This window comes from Seriola lalandi, unplaced genomic scaffold (assembly GCF_002814215.2).
Source record: "Seriola lalandi dorsalis isolate HSWRI2012SDOR001 ecotype SW California unplaced genomic scaffold, Sedor1 jcf7180002054538, whole genome shotgun sequence".
Taxonomy (NCBI): domain Eukaryota; kingdom Metazoa; phylum Chordata; class Actinopteri; order Carangiformes; family Carangidae; genus Seriola; species Seriola lalandi.
In genome coordinates, this window is record NW_019525091.1 from 1,195,162 (window position 1) to 1,209,701 (window position 14,540).

General features: G+C 39.7%; 1 protein-coding gene across 7 annotated transcripts in view; it reads right to left on the minus strand.

Moving 5' to 3' along the window:
* The window catches only part of LOC111661217 (uncharacterized), a 54,870-nt gene that overhangs the window by 5,315 nt on the left and 35,015 nt on the right, over positions 1-14,540 (minus strand). For 2 of the 7 annotated variants that reach the window (XM_023414714.2, XM_023414712.2), the window contains exons 3-6: positions 9,434-9,469; positions 5,940-6,045; positions 1,604-1,822; positions 939-1,079 (exon numbers count right to left, since the gene is read on the minus strand). In XM_023414714.2, coding sequence (XP_023270482.1) covers positions 939-1,079; positions 1,604-1,822; positions 5,940-6,045; positions 9,434-9,469 — 502 coding nt within the window. The remainder of the gene's footprint in view (positions 1-938; positions 1,080-1,603; positions 1,823-5,939; positions 6,046-9,433; positions 9,470-14,540) is intronic. The other 5 variants (XM_023414717.2, XM_023414716.2, XM_023414720.2 and 2 more) reach the window with 3 other exon arrangements.

The window sequence follows — 14,540 nt, forward strand, 5'->3', positions numbered from 1 at the left end:
CAAGAGAAAGCAGCAAAAAGTCCATGTTTCAAATGCATTTTGTCTCATTTTTGAGTCGCCAGAAAAAGACAGAATAATGGCCACGGAATCGTTTTGTTTTTTATGAGCTTATGTGACTGTTCCCTGTGAGGTCAGATGGGTTTTCTACTCTTGCCTGAGAAAATTGCTCTCTTCCCTTCCTTTATTTCCATTTTATCATCCTATGTGCAACTAAGCTAAACAGACTTCTTCCCACCTGAGGCTCAAACCACAAATCAGGATCTGAGTTTGTTTCCCGCAAACTGTTTTTGTTTTATTCAACCAAGTGTAAAGTGAAATCCTCTTCACTTCACTTTCTGTGCATTTCCTTTTTCTTACTTGAACACAGCTCATCTTTTAGATTTGTTGGTAAAATTCTCTTACGCAAGCACACGTTACACAGCATCAGAATGTCTTCTGATATTTCAGATATGACAGGCTGTTAACTGAATTCGTCATTTGGAGGTTTTTGAGTAAGTGCCCAGTAGCAGTGAAAGGCAGAAATTTGCAGCTGTGTGCCTGCCCTCCAAAAGTCCTTTAAAGCTGGTTGGGAGAATAACTGACGTGGCCGTTTTTTAGTTTCCAGCAGGGCTCTGTATTCCCAAACTGCCTCTACGCATGACAGTAAAAATAATCACTGAATATGGAGTCTATAGACAAATGACTGAGTGTGCAACATTTGAAATATGTCGTGAGAATAAAGTATGTGTAGTTATGTCATTTAGGCAGACAGGCTTCAGTGTTAGATTAATACAACTACATAAAAGACTCACCCCTCTCCCTTATATTTAACCTCAGTGAGCACCAGGTCCTCATTGTGCTCCCAAAGTATCAATAAAAAGGATCCAACCAAATACCGCAGTAATAACCCTTCTAGTCATGCCAAGTGGCCATTTGCTAAAAGCTTTTAACTGCAGTACCTCTGCTGGTGATGCTCTCCTGGTTGACCTCACTCAGATGAGCAACGCTGCCCTGATTGGAGCCGGCTCCCATACTCTCCCCGTCCATCGAGTTCCAGCCAAACAAAGTCGCCTCAGAGATCGCAAACTGCTGCATGATACCTGAGGAGGAGAGGAGGGGAAAGAGTTATACCAATGCTATCTGAGATGCAACAGTACTGATAATAAAAAGAACATTTAACGCAGTGAAACACAATTAGAAATACAGTGCATTAAACAAAAGTTAATTAGTGATAAAAGGCAAACAGGAGGTAACAATTGCCGTTAACATGGAGTGTTTATTCCAATCAGGAAATGTGTAAATTGTAGAGAAATAAAAGAGAATAAATTTTAATTTAACTTTGCCAAATGGGCCAGAACTAATTAGATGTTCTAAACTTGAGTAAAGAAAAATATTGCACTGGTGAATAGAAAAAAAATGTACAAGAAAAAGATACCAAGGCATGTCTTCAATGTGATAAATCTTTGTTGGCCATCCCTCCAAAATAATAAAAAATAGTCTTATTACTATTTCACAGTTAATTATTGAGCAGTCTGAGATGTGAGATACTTTGTAGCCATGTAGATAAGTGGTCTAAGACACAGGGTGCCTGAACATGACCACCTGCACCCAGATGTTCCCTCACCTGCAGCAAAGCGAGCCTCCTTCTCGCCGTCACTCAGGTCGCTGTAAGCGTCGTTCTCCATCCTCCTCTCTTTTTCCCTCTGCAGGTTGGTATGCCCCGCCCCCCCCATTGGCCCTGCAGATGGTTTGCCCCAGCTCTGCCACTCGATCATGTGAGCGACGCGGCCCTGAGCCATGGCAGTGGGCTTGGTCACTTTGTCCTTCATGGAGCGTGTCACACCTACAGCAGGTAATTGAAGGGTGGGGGAAGACCAGCAACATACACACAACACACACACACACACACACAACACACACCAGACACACACAAACACTGTCAAAACTACTTCTGGCCTCTGCAGTTGACTTCACCTCCAGCTGAGGCTCAGGTGGGATATAGAATGATAATGAGAAACTGTAATGTAGAAAAACTGATTAACTACAGTATGATAGATAATGTCTGTGGGGTAATAGATGTATTGGTATGGATGGATTCAGGTAGTTCTGTGACTGGTTATGAGATTATGACAACAACCTGGCAGCTACTTTACACTATTACTGCGTAAAAATACATTTAGTAATCAGAATGAGTGCAAGTTCAATTTTATGGGTATTATACTGCTTTTAATCTGAATTAACCATGTCAAAAGCAGCAGTTTTCATTCCTTTTAAATCCTTTTTTATCCTTGTTTTTCTTTTTAACCATCGATCTGTTCCTCAAATTCACACTTGGAGGCTGCTAAGTACCACCTCAGTTGAACTGCAGGAGTAGTAGGTGGTTAAATGTCAACAACACAACAGTGGTGTTAATATTTACCTTACAGACAAACGCATCTGCCTCTAACCTTTAGACCGCTGCTGCTTTCTAATATCTGTCAGCAGAACATCTCCCATCAATATCTACAGCACCCTCATCCAAACCTTTTCAATTTGCCACATTGCAGTTATTAGTTATGTGGTAATTATCAATAATGAGTCCAGAAGTCACCATCTCCTCATATTAGTCATTATCTGCTGTTTTAGATGATAATGATGTGACTCGTGAGGAAGAGCAGACACAAATGTCACATAGAGGGGAACTCCTGTAGCAACGAGTGAGTCTTTGCTCGTTAAAATGGTCTGATATTTTACTTCGATTACGATCAGAGCTGGGTAGACTACAGAAAGTTGTTCTGCTCTTTTCTCTGATCCTCATCTTGAGTCTTCAGACTTGAAGATCTGCTAACAACTATGGATGCTACCAAAGATGTCTTTCTGTACAACATGTCAACCTCTCTGAGATCTAATTAATGAAAACTTAAAATATTCAAATAATTATATACCTTAACACGCCATGAGTAATATCTGAATAATCAAATAGCTTCATTCTTTAGCTTATCCTTTTAGGGTCGTGGGCGGCCTGGAGCCAGTCCCAGCTGACATTCAGCAAGGGTTTAAAAACTTAGTTTTAACTTAATTTAGAGTTGCCGATTAACCTAACCTGCGTGTCTTTGAATTCGTGGGAGGAAGCACGAGTACCCAGAAGAAACCAAAGGGAGAACATGCAAACTCTGCATAGAAAGGCCTCTGGCTGACAGGTTTGAATCGAGAACCTTCTTGCTGTGAGGCGACATTGCTAACCACTGCACCACCAAATGAAGATGAATTAGCTACATAAAAGCGTAGACCTTTTGCGACATCTGCCACATCTCTGGTCAGTTGATAGACTGGCGTGAACTGGTCAGAGGTCAGGTGACAGGAGCTAACCGTAGTGACAAATGGGACAGGGTTGCCCCTGTGTGCTCGTTAGAGTTTGTTGAATTGAAGAGAAAAAGACAAGGATGATGCCTGAAACGTTGACAACCCCATATTAATAATTAAAGCCATTACTCATCCGCCGGTAAACAGAATAAATGAGATTCATTAGACTTTACGTAATTAAAACCGTGTTACAGAGACTGAGAGAGGCAGAGGGACGTAATCCTTGGGTGTAAACAGAATGTCGAGAAGGGTCCACTGGCAAATCTCTCCCCAATTAAGATGCAAATACAAGATTCAAACTAGGGACATATTCACTGAGTCAAATGCTTGCAGAGAGGCTGATCAATAAAAAATTTAATTGAAGTCAAACAGGCATGGATAAATAGAGATGGAGCTTTGGAAATTGCTCCCTGGGTCCAGGGGGCAAGTTACAGTCTGAGTTATTAATAGAAACACTTTTTCCCCCCAAAGAGAGACAATCTCATTTGAAAATCAAACACTCCCTGCAGAGTCTAATTGGCGATGGAAATAGGAATGAAAAGAATGGGGATGAGGGATGAGGGAGGGTGTTGGGGTCTTGGCTATTCAAAGGCTCAAAAAGATAATGCTATACACTGTTAAATGATACCAACAGATTTAATTAAAGTGCACCAGACACAACAGAAATAACACTTTTTTTTTTTTTAAGCACAAAAACTCTGAGGCGCTACACTGAAACATCACAAAGCACAGAGCACTACAGTTTGAAGCACAAAGCACGAGAGAGCACAAAAGAGGCACCAATTCACAAATATCGGGGCACACCACCACCACCAGCACTGCCACATTACAAATACACTACATTTCCCAACACGCCTGTGGAGATGCTTCAGGAAGTAATTAAAGTAAGTTATCCCACTTACTTTAGTTTCTTTGAAATTAAAGATCTGATTGGATTTCCATCAATGACTCTGCGAAATATGTCTGTCATTGACGTCTGCTGTTGATATCAATGGAAGAGAGGGGAAAGTGGGGAGTGATTATAGGAAGGGGGCACCCACAGGGGCGGCCATGTTGGTTCCAAGCTCCTCTTCCTCCTCCTCCTGCTCTAGAGTGAAGTTGTCTGTTGATGCAGATCAGTTTACAAAATCCGCCATTTAAGGCAAAGGTAAAAAGATAATTCCTGTTTTTTTTTCAGTGTGTCAGATGATCCTTTGGCCTGAAAGCAACACAGAAGTCAAAGTAGAAGCAGAATGGAGTTTTTATTAATCAAACAAATCTCAAAGGAAAAACTGCTCTGGATGTAAAAATTGTTAAACCTAAGTGGAGCCTTTGGCATTCTGGCACCTTAAAGGCGTGTCATGGAAAACATCCATGCTCTGAGTCTGGCCTGGGACCTCCCCTGTATGTTGGTCTCCCATCACTTCCTGTTAGCTTTTCTACTCTCTAATGAAGGCATAAAGCCTTTGGTGCAAAAATGCGCAGAAACGCGCAAAACACCTCTCACTGCCTAACTAATAACCTTGAATAGTATTGGATGTATGTTCCATATATAATCTAAAATCTCATCAAAGGATGTTGTAAAATCAGATAGTTGATAATAGGCTTCTTAATTAGCCTATCCTGGTATTTGTAGGCTAGTATGGCTTAGCAGGAACAGTAGGCTCCATGATATTAGCATCCTCTTCACGTTTACATCTTATTAAATTGATGTCAAAAATGCAAGGTTCTCTGTTGGTGGAGGTGTGTTGTTTTTCGTACTAGTGAGACTGTTAAATACAACCTAGGAGGGGAATATTTGAATAATAGATACTTGAGTTTGAAGGCTTTTAAAATGGTAAAACACAAGCCGATGAACAAGACTCATAATTAGTATGAGGATGGAATTTACCATTTTGACAGGGGACGTTTCTGCTACTTCTTTGATCACGTCTTAGAATGATCTACCAGACGCCACACAGTGCATTATGGGATGGCTTTGCAGAAGGTTGCATAGGGTTGCATGGCATTGCTTCAAAGCTGAACCAGATTCCGATTGCATTTTCTTCCTGGGCCAGTATAGTGGTATCATTAAAATTAATGAAGGGGTTACATTTTTTCATGCAGGGCTGAAACCTGAAGAAGATTTTTGTTTGGCTCCACCCTCTTAAGTCTAACTAAACCAATAAGATCGCTCTGTTTTCATACTTTCTCAACCTCTGAGAAAAGTTTGCGAAACAGACAAACTCCATTCTGCAAAGGGGAATTAATGGTTTGGTAAGCTAATGCTAAATGAATGGTAACACTTAGTAGATTTACTTTCCATCATAATCAATATTAATGAATTGAGAAACTTTTAAGTTGGTTTATACGCCCCATTTACTTTGATTTATTTGCTCTGGAAAAAAATTAGTTGCTTATATTGTCTTATGATTACAATTAACAACCAAACCACACATGAATGATACGGCTGCTGCGCTGCTCTGGTACCAAATAACTATCTGAACAACACACAGAAAGAAAACAAAAACTAACTTTTACACCACAGGGAAAGGAAGCCCCTGTCAGTGCTCAACAACAACTTCATCCTTGACCGTCTGTGTGGAGCGTGTGGAGGCAACATGGGGGCTGTTTTACCATCTAGCAGCACAGACACACACCTGACACACCTGTCAGAGAGGACTTAGCCAGAGCACCGATCCCATAGGTGTTGGTGGACTTCCTCTTGAGACGAGGCAGAATGGAAGTAGTGTCCTCCATGGACAACTAAAGAGAGAGGGGAGGGAGGTGAGGTGTGGTTGGAGCAGACAAATAAAGATGGAGAATAGAGACAGCAGGGTAAGAGAATGTAAGAGAATGGAGTGTGTAGAAATGATGAAAAGAAAGGAAAAATTGAAATGTGACAGGAAAAATGACAAAACAGGAACAGATGAGAAAGGAAGAGATAAGTGTGAGAGATAAAATGGAATAAAAGAAATTGAGGTGAAAAGAGCAGATGATTGAAGATTCAGAAAACAGATTGAGAGAGATAGAAGAAGAGAGGAGGGAGGTTATAATAGAAGGGAATAAGAAAGGACAGTTAATTATTCAAAGAATTGTAAAGGGCTTACAGGGATAACTGTCTGAAAAGAAGACAGTCATAGATATACTCTGGCTCAAAGGAAAAACTGATGCTTGAGTGGTGATTCCAAAGCGAGACAACAAGGAGTCTTTTGTGACCAGAGCAGGTGGGAGTTTGCACAAAAAATGGAGTCACTGAGAGATGTAGTGTTGACACCAGTGAAATATAAAATTGATTGTATTCAGTGCAAAGTTTACCTACAATCTGATGGATAAAAAGTGGAAACAATGGCCAAGAGACTTATTTATTCATAAGGGTATGTTTTAGCAGGAGATGTTTTTATGATAATGAGAGATTGTGGTGCTTGTTTTGTTCAAGGACGCTTCTTCAGGGCAGAGACAGCAGCTTAAACCTGTGTCCTCTAGTTAAACAGTGGTCCTCCCTCTCACTTTTTTTTTTTGACCCTGACATGGTGCATTGTGTGACGTCTTTTACCCAGCTTACCCATCTCAAATGCCCTTGGTTATCTGCACCCTTGGAGTGGAAAAAACTCATGTGAAATACAGGCAGAATTCATGTGAAGTGAAAACCCATCATAAACATTATTGGTTCACACAGCCTCAAATGATATGGCGTAGGCTTGTGTGATATCCATAATGTAATATCTTGATACAGTGCAGCCCAAATATTGTGACCATAGACTGTAAATAAAGATGGACATAGCCTCTGTGACATCACCCATAAGTTCCTGAAAAGTTGCTCGCACTGAGTTGCTCCAACATCGCCATCTTGGCAGTACCTGACTGCCAAGATGACAATATTAGAATTGTGTGATATTTATTGCTAAACTTTGTAATCAGTGTTTGGGAAATTATTTGTAAAGCCAGGCAGAGGAGAATCAGGTTTGTAGATACTCCAAACCATGTACGCTCGAGTGAACAGCACACCAACCTGACGGTTGCTCATGCTTGTGTGATTTCTACTGTACTTCCTGGCGCCAGTGCCCATGGCAAACCAAGCAGCAAAGTAATGAACACAGAGACAGATCCCGGCTTTTAATGAGGTCCTCCCAGCGGCTAATTACAGTGGGAAATAGTAGGAAAAACATGTAGACTCTGTTACACCGAGGGGATTCTGGGATAGATGTGATGTAATATTTTGAGTGAAAGTGCATTAATTACTGTATAAAAGCAAACTGATATTATCTGCTCCCTCTGTGGTGTGCAAGCAGAGTATCATCTATGTGTTATCCTATCCCCTTTATACCCTGCATGTAACAGTAACATTATATGGTGTAGTAACACAGCAGCCAGTGAGTCTGCAGGCATACAGATGAAGCTATTAAAGCGATCCATGATCATGCATTTCTCCTTCTTCAGTCCTGCGTCCACTAGAGCATGTTCATCTTCAAATGTAGTAAACCAGATGTGAATGCATATTTTATAACACACCCCCCCCAAAAAAAAAAACAAACAAAACAAACAGACATCCTTCTCAGTTTCCCTTTGTGGCTTCCAATCTTTCACACAGTGATACTAATGTGAAACCAACAGAACCCTGGTGAAACAATAAATAGCGCAGCAGCACTGTCGGCTTTCATCACAATTCTAACCAGTTAAATATAAAATACGGGGTCTGAGTACAGTTAGCAACTAGCTGCATTAATCTATATTTTTAGATTAAACCAAGTGACTACTTGTAACTCACGGAGAATCACTGCAGCTATACAAAGCTTTCTATTCTCTTTTAGCTTATTGTTTTTGTTTTACAGCATGTTTACTGAGCGGTTCAGTGTCGGTGCCCCAATCACCTGGTTTCCAGTAGCACATATGCTGTGTCTCAAACTGGACACATCAGTCAGTACACTCCCATGTAGTACACTGTGTACACAATATACTCACTGGCATAGTGTGTGAATTTTAACAGGATAGTGTTGTGCCAAAGTGAACACTGCTATTGTGCACTCACCAGAAATGACAATCACAACAGGTGACCATGATTGGCGCCCACCTGTTGGCCGCTTTGCTCACTCAACTTCAAAATCAACATTTTACTTTCCTGTATGTTCCCTGTGTGTCATGTGACATGGAAATTAGGCCACCATCAGTGCCGTCAACGCATCTTCCTTCTTCAGTTAGGGTAGGTTTGAAAATACATTGGTGGTCCCTCCCCTTCCACTACCTTGCCAAGATGGTGACACTTGAGGGGGAGTGTCCATCGTTAATGTGAACGCACTCATGCATGCAAAAAAGCAAGGGTGAGTATGGAAGTATGCAAATTGAGACACAGCTACAGGGTAAAGTAAATATATAATAATGAATATATAATAAAAATGTGTAACTCTTGCACAACTGATAGGAAGGCTCAACTTTTGCATAATTTTGATTTGAGAGATAATTTGTCTTTACTTTATTCAGGGTTTTCAGTGAGTCTCTCCCATGTAAAGCATGATGGTCTTTCATACAAGACAAGTCTTTCACCCATAAGCTAACAGCACCAGCCTGGTCCACCGGGCCAGGAAAACAAACCAGAGGAGTTGATTTTAAAGCTCAAAATCTGTGCAGCCTTAAGGTCAACAAAGTCTCATTAGAATATTTCTCTGCTTGAACAAGACATGTGTTTGTCTAAGATTATTTTCCTCCAGGCAGCTTTGAGTTGAGCAAAATGTACATTGTGCAAATAAATTCTGATGAAGGTACAGAAACTGCTGAGTAGTGATGCACTTCATCATGCAGTGCTTTCAGTAAAAACCGGGACTTGTACGAAGGCTTCAGTTGTGGATAAGATAAGCTTATTACAGCCTGTTATCTGTGACTCTGTGTATATATGAAGCTTGCAGTACAGTAGATTAGCAGAGGGCCAAGAGAGGAGACGGATGGGAGAAAGAGTTTAAGGGGAGAAATAGAAAAACTGGGGGATAAGAGAGAGGCAGTGGGAGAGAGTGATAAGTAAGAGAGAGAGAGTGGCAGGAAGGGGAAGAAGGATAAACGAGTAGGATGTCAACTTATATACTCGAAGCTCAAACTCAGGTAATGGAGGAGTGATGGAGGGGGGGGGATGACAAGAAGAGGAGATTTAAACAAGGAGACTTACATTGATTCCTTCCCAGGAAAACTCGGCACGGCCATGCTGGGGGGGGGGATAGGGAGGGGAGGAGAACAGTACAGGAAGGTATAGCAAAGGAGGGAAAAGAAGAAGGAGATTTAATAGTGGAAAAGAGAAGATTCGGAACATAGAAACTGGTCTTAAGCCTCAGCCGTGAATTATAGTAATTTAAACATTTTTAGGGTTTCAGCAGTTTCCTCAGTAAATATACCAGATTTTGTTTTGTATACATGTGTTAACTCAGGAAGAAGTCCTGTAGTACAGCTCTGTGTGAGTTTAAAACTTCACATACAGTTTAAAAGGCCATAAGAATTTAACTTGCAGTCAAGTCTTTTGTTTGATAGATCTACAAATGTGTGTTTTGTTTTTTTTCAATCATAGACTAGTTCATATTTAAAGTGAATCTGGTCTTAAATTGAATTAAAGGTCCCATATTTTGCATTTTCCAGTGTTGTATTTACAGTGTTGCTCCATAAGAAGATATACTTGTGTTTTTAAGAACCAAAAACCATCTCAATTTAGTTTAACAGCTCCTCTCAGGCTTCTCTCTTTTAATAACAACAGGTCGGTGAGCCACTCAGAGGAGAGAAGGATCTGAGTCTCTCTGACTGTTTTCTGAGTGAGCCAATAAAAATATAACAGATTTAAGGTAAACACTCAGAGAAACCAAAACCTGCAAGGTTTGGATGGTGGGTTCAGGTGGGCGGGGCTTGGGGCCTGGCTGAGAGCAGTGACTGCTTTGTTGTGACATCACAAAGTTACAGAAGTCCTAATAGCTCATTTGAAGGCTCAGTTTTCTGAATACCAGCTGTGTGCATTTCTCTGTGGACTGAGCGTTTTGATACTTTCACAGTATTAATATAGAAACTAGACCTGCTTTATAATCAAACACATGGAAATCTCATTTTATACAATATGGGACCTTTAAGAATTTAATCTTTGAATCTGCAGGAACCCTACATATGTGTGTGACTGATTCTTGTAGAGTTTCAGTTATATTCTGAAATTTTATTTGGGATGCAAAATGCAGTCAGCCCATATTCAGACTATATAATGTTTGTGGTTGGGAATTAGTTCTAACTGGATACTGAAACTGTACCAAGCAGATACATGGATGAGCTGTGCGTCTGTAAATGTACAGTGCATTAGCCTGTTCTCACCAGTATTAACAGTGAAGCAGCTTTTTCTTATTTAGATGCATTGAACATGAAAAGCAGTTTCTGGAACTGGAAAAGTATAGAAATTGTGTAATTGTGTGTAGTACTGGGTTTGTGAGTTGTCAGCTGCTCCATCTCTCTTTGTTCATCTAAACTGCCCAGAATGTTTAGGTAACCAATGGATACCATTCACCAGTGACCTTGTTGCCAGGGGCAACAGCAAATCTGTCCAGGCCAAACCTGGACAGCATTTATGATGTTCTCATACACATGTATATGTATATACAGTATATAAACAAACACAGACAATCATGTATCACACTATAGCCGACACGAGACAGTGAAGGGAACATTTTGGAAGCTGTGGTTGCTCCTGAGAATTTAAATGTGTTGCTGTCAAAAGGATTTTTTTATTCTTGTTTTTTTTTTTTTAAACATCAGACCCTTTGTCACAGTCGCTGCACTGCCCTGAAGAGTTTCTCCAGTGGCACTTTAAGCTTGTTATCATAGTTGTACCGCTCAAAGCCGCAGATCACAGACTGCATGGGAGGTGAAACGGAAAATGCCCTAAACTTTGTGTCAAAGTAAATGCCAAACTTTATCTCGCATCTTCAGCAAGCGTTTTGCTCCCACAGAAGTTAATCAGACAGACATAAGAGACAAACAGGAGTGTAATTTATGGTCATATAAAATATAAACTATGATTTTTGATCTGACCTCTGTTGTGCACTGTCTGTTTTCAAAGCACAGCTTGAATAAGTCTCATATTAACAGACTTTGAGTCAGATTTCCCTTTGATGCTTTGGCTTTATGTTTATGTAAAATACATGTTTGCAAATGTAATATAAAAACAAATATTGAATTTCAATATATGACATATCTACATGAAACCCATTAGAAATAGTTTTATATGTTTTATATATTTTATATGTTGACATATTTCTAGCCCATACAATTGTGTATCTCTGTGTAAGATAGATAGATAGATAGATAGATAGATAGATAGATAGATAGATAGATAGATAGATAGATAGATACTTTATTTGCTTGTATTTTAGACATGTGTTCCATAAATATATATCCATTCCCAAGCCTGTCAGTATATGTTGACATTATATAGCCTACAGTGTGTTCCAAAAGCCTGAGACCCCTTTCCCAAAATGGGAAGATAGACATGTTTAAAATGAGTAAAACAAAAAACCTACATAAGCATCTACATTTTTTATATGTAGGCTTATGTTGTTTTAATATATACTGTTAACATATATGGTCGCAAAATGTTATACCAAATAAAAATTCATTTTATATATATATATATATATATATATATATATATATATATATAGCTTTTTTTTACTATTGGTATTTCATATATATTATGCATTTATATCGTCATATATCCAGAGGATGTATATATGTGATGATAATATAAGTGACATATATGGCAACATCACTCTTGATATAGGGACATAAATGGGACATTTCCGTATAAATAATTTATAGAAACTGTAATTTTAGAATTTCAGGCACTCCATTGGATGGTTATGAATAAAAAGCTTTTAGTAAATATGTAAATATGGGCTAATGTATATGTATATAGAAATGGAAACATGAAACGTATTTCCCTTCCTCGGGGTGTCTTGTCAGCTGTCTTTTCATGACATTATCATTGCTGGTAAGAATGGCTACAGTTCAGCATAAGGTCATTTAAACAAGCAAAGCGAATTATAATAAAAATGCTAATACAGTAATAACATAGCTGGTGGAAGATGGACAACCTCATTTTAATTTGGCAATAAAAAGAAGAATGAGGAGAGCAAACCTGTACCAGAGGTGATGAAACATTAAGATGGAGCTCGGCCTCTGTCTCTGTATTTATTCATTAAAGCAGCAGCTGCCGGGCACAGAGACTCTATAACCAGAATATCTACATGAATGGATGTAAATCTGGGTCTGGCTTGGTTTAAGGCCGTCCTGCACCGATTAACATTTTTCATCCAGTGGCATACGCAGGGGTTGGTTAGCAAAATTCAAACCATGGGCAAGCCGAAAGTGAAAGCTAGAATTGATTCTGTCTTCCTGCAGGCCCCTTTCACCTTCTCTGAAGCGTCGATGTAATATTCATGTCAGAGATGTTTAGGTTCATGACAAGTGAATGAGGAATAAGAATAATCCTGCTCGAACAAAGCAGCCCCTGAGATGTGGCACAGGGATTTAGCAAAGCCCTGTACAAGTCACCAGACGCCTTGTTTGCTTTTTGCCTCGGATCCACATTAACAAGAAACAGGGGAGAGATCTGGGGAATAATTCATACACATGCACTAACAAGCACACCTGAGTCAGAGCTTCACCTGAGCAAAAAAATACACTGAGAAATAACTCCTCTCTCTTTTTAACCTTCGTTTATCCACGGATGAGTTTTTCTGAGCAAACACGTCGTTAATCACCAACGCTCGCTGTGGAAAAGTCACACAGCTGACAGACTAAACTGAACTAATTGAATAATGCTTTATTTAATCTTGGAAACTAATGAACATGCTCAGCAGTGGAGCTGCAGCTCGGACTGAAGCAAATTAACTTTCAACAACAAGAATAAATCACTCAGAGATCTGAGGCAACCGAGGACAAATCATCTGACTGTAAACATAATATTTTATTAGAGAAATATAACAGTAATATATTTTTTCTTGATTGTTAAATATTTAGTTAAATGTTAATGTATTCAGTGTTGAAAGGACATTGTGTCATTTGTGACCTCTGTCGACCTCTGTTGGTGTCAACACTGATAAACATGATCTTCTCTTGTACTTCTTGTGTAGAACCTTCAAATAAGTTGCCCTAAATAAACAGAGTTAATAAGGACTCGCTTAGGTCTTGTTATTTTTGATCAGTTAATGATTTGTTGATTAGTAATGAGCCTTTAATAAGAGCAAAAATCTCAGGTTGTAAAACCTCCCGAATGAGGCTCATGTTGTTTGTCATGATCTGCCCTCCCCTAGTCTAATAGGACTGAGTCATGCCATGCTAGTGGCTTTGTGGGGGTCTCTTTAGCCACATCTGTGCTAAGAGCTAAATGCTAATGTCAGCATGCTAACATGCTCTCACTGACGATGCTAAAAAGCTGATGTTTAACAGGTATAACATTTACGCTGGTCACCATCGTAGTTTAGTGTGTTATGTTGCTAATATTTGCATTTTAGCACTTAAACACAAAGTTCCCCTCCGGATGATGTGTGAAGACTTTTTTTTTCATCAAGCACCATCATCAGTTTGAAGGGGCATGAATGTATGAACTAAATTTCATGGTGAACCAGCCAATAGTTGTTGAGACATTTCACTAAAAACCAAACCTGGACTTAGTAGGGTTCAACCTCTGGGTACCATGAATGTTGGTACTGAAGTTCATGGCAATCCGGTTCATAGTTGTTGAGATATTTCTGTCTGAATCAAAGTGGTAAACAGAGTGACCGACCAACATCCCTTTCCAAGGCTGTTAGCATGGCTAAAAATGTTAATCTCTTCTGTTACATAAATCAAAGATAGAGCACGGTGAGCCATGAAATCCTGAAATCTGAGCAACTGACCCTGTAATCATTGAGGCCTTGGTACTGATCAATGACCCTGACAACCTCTGCAGATAAATTATTATCATTTTGTGCTATGGAGCAGAAACGTGTTGGTATTACCCTCTAAATGATTCGGAAAATGCAAACACAACAGGGTTCAGGGTCAGTGTGTTAAAGGAATTAATAACTGTGTGTGTAGGAGGCTTCAGCCGTGATTTATAATGGTCAAACGTGCAAGATGCAAGTGGTAATAGTGGTGTCATCTGTGTCCTTGGACACTGTGAGAGTGTGTGAGTGTGTGTGTGTGAGTGAGTGTGTGTGTGTGAGTGTGTGTGTGTCTGTGTGTGTGTGTATGTGTATGTGTGTGTATTA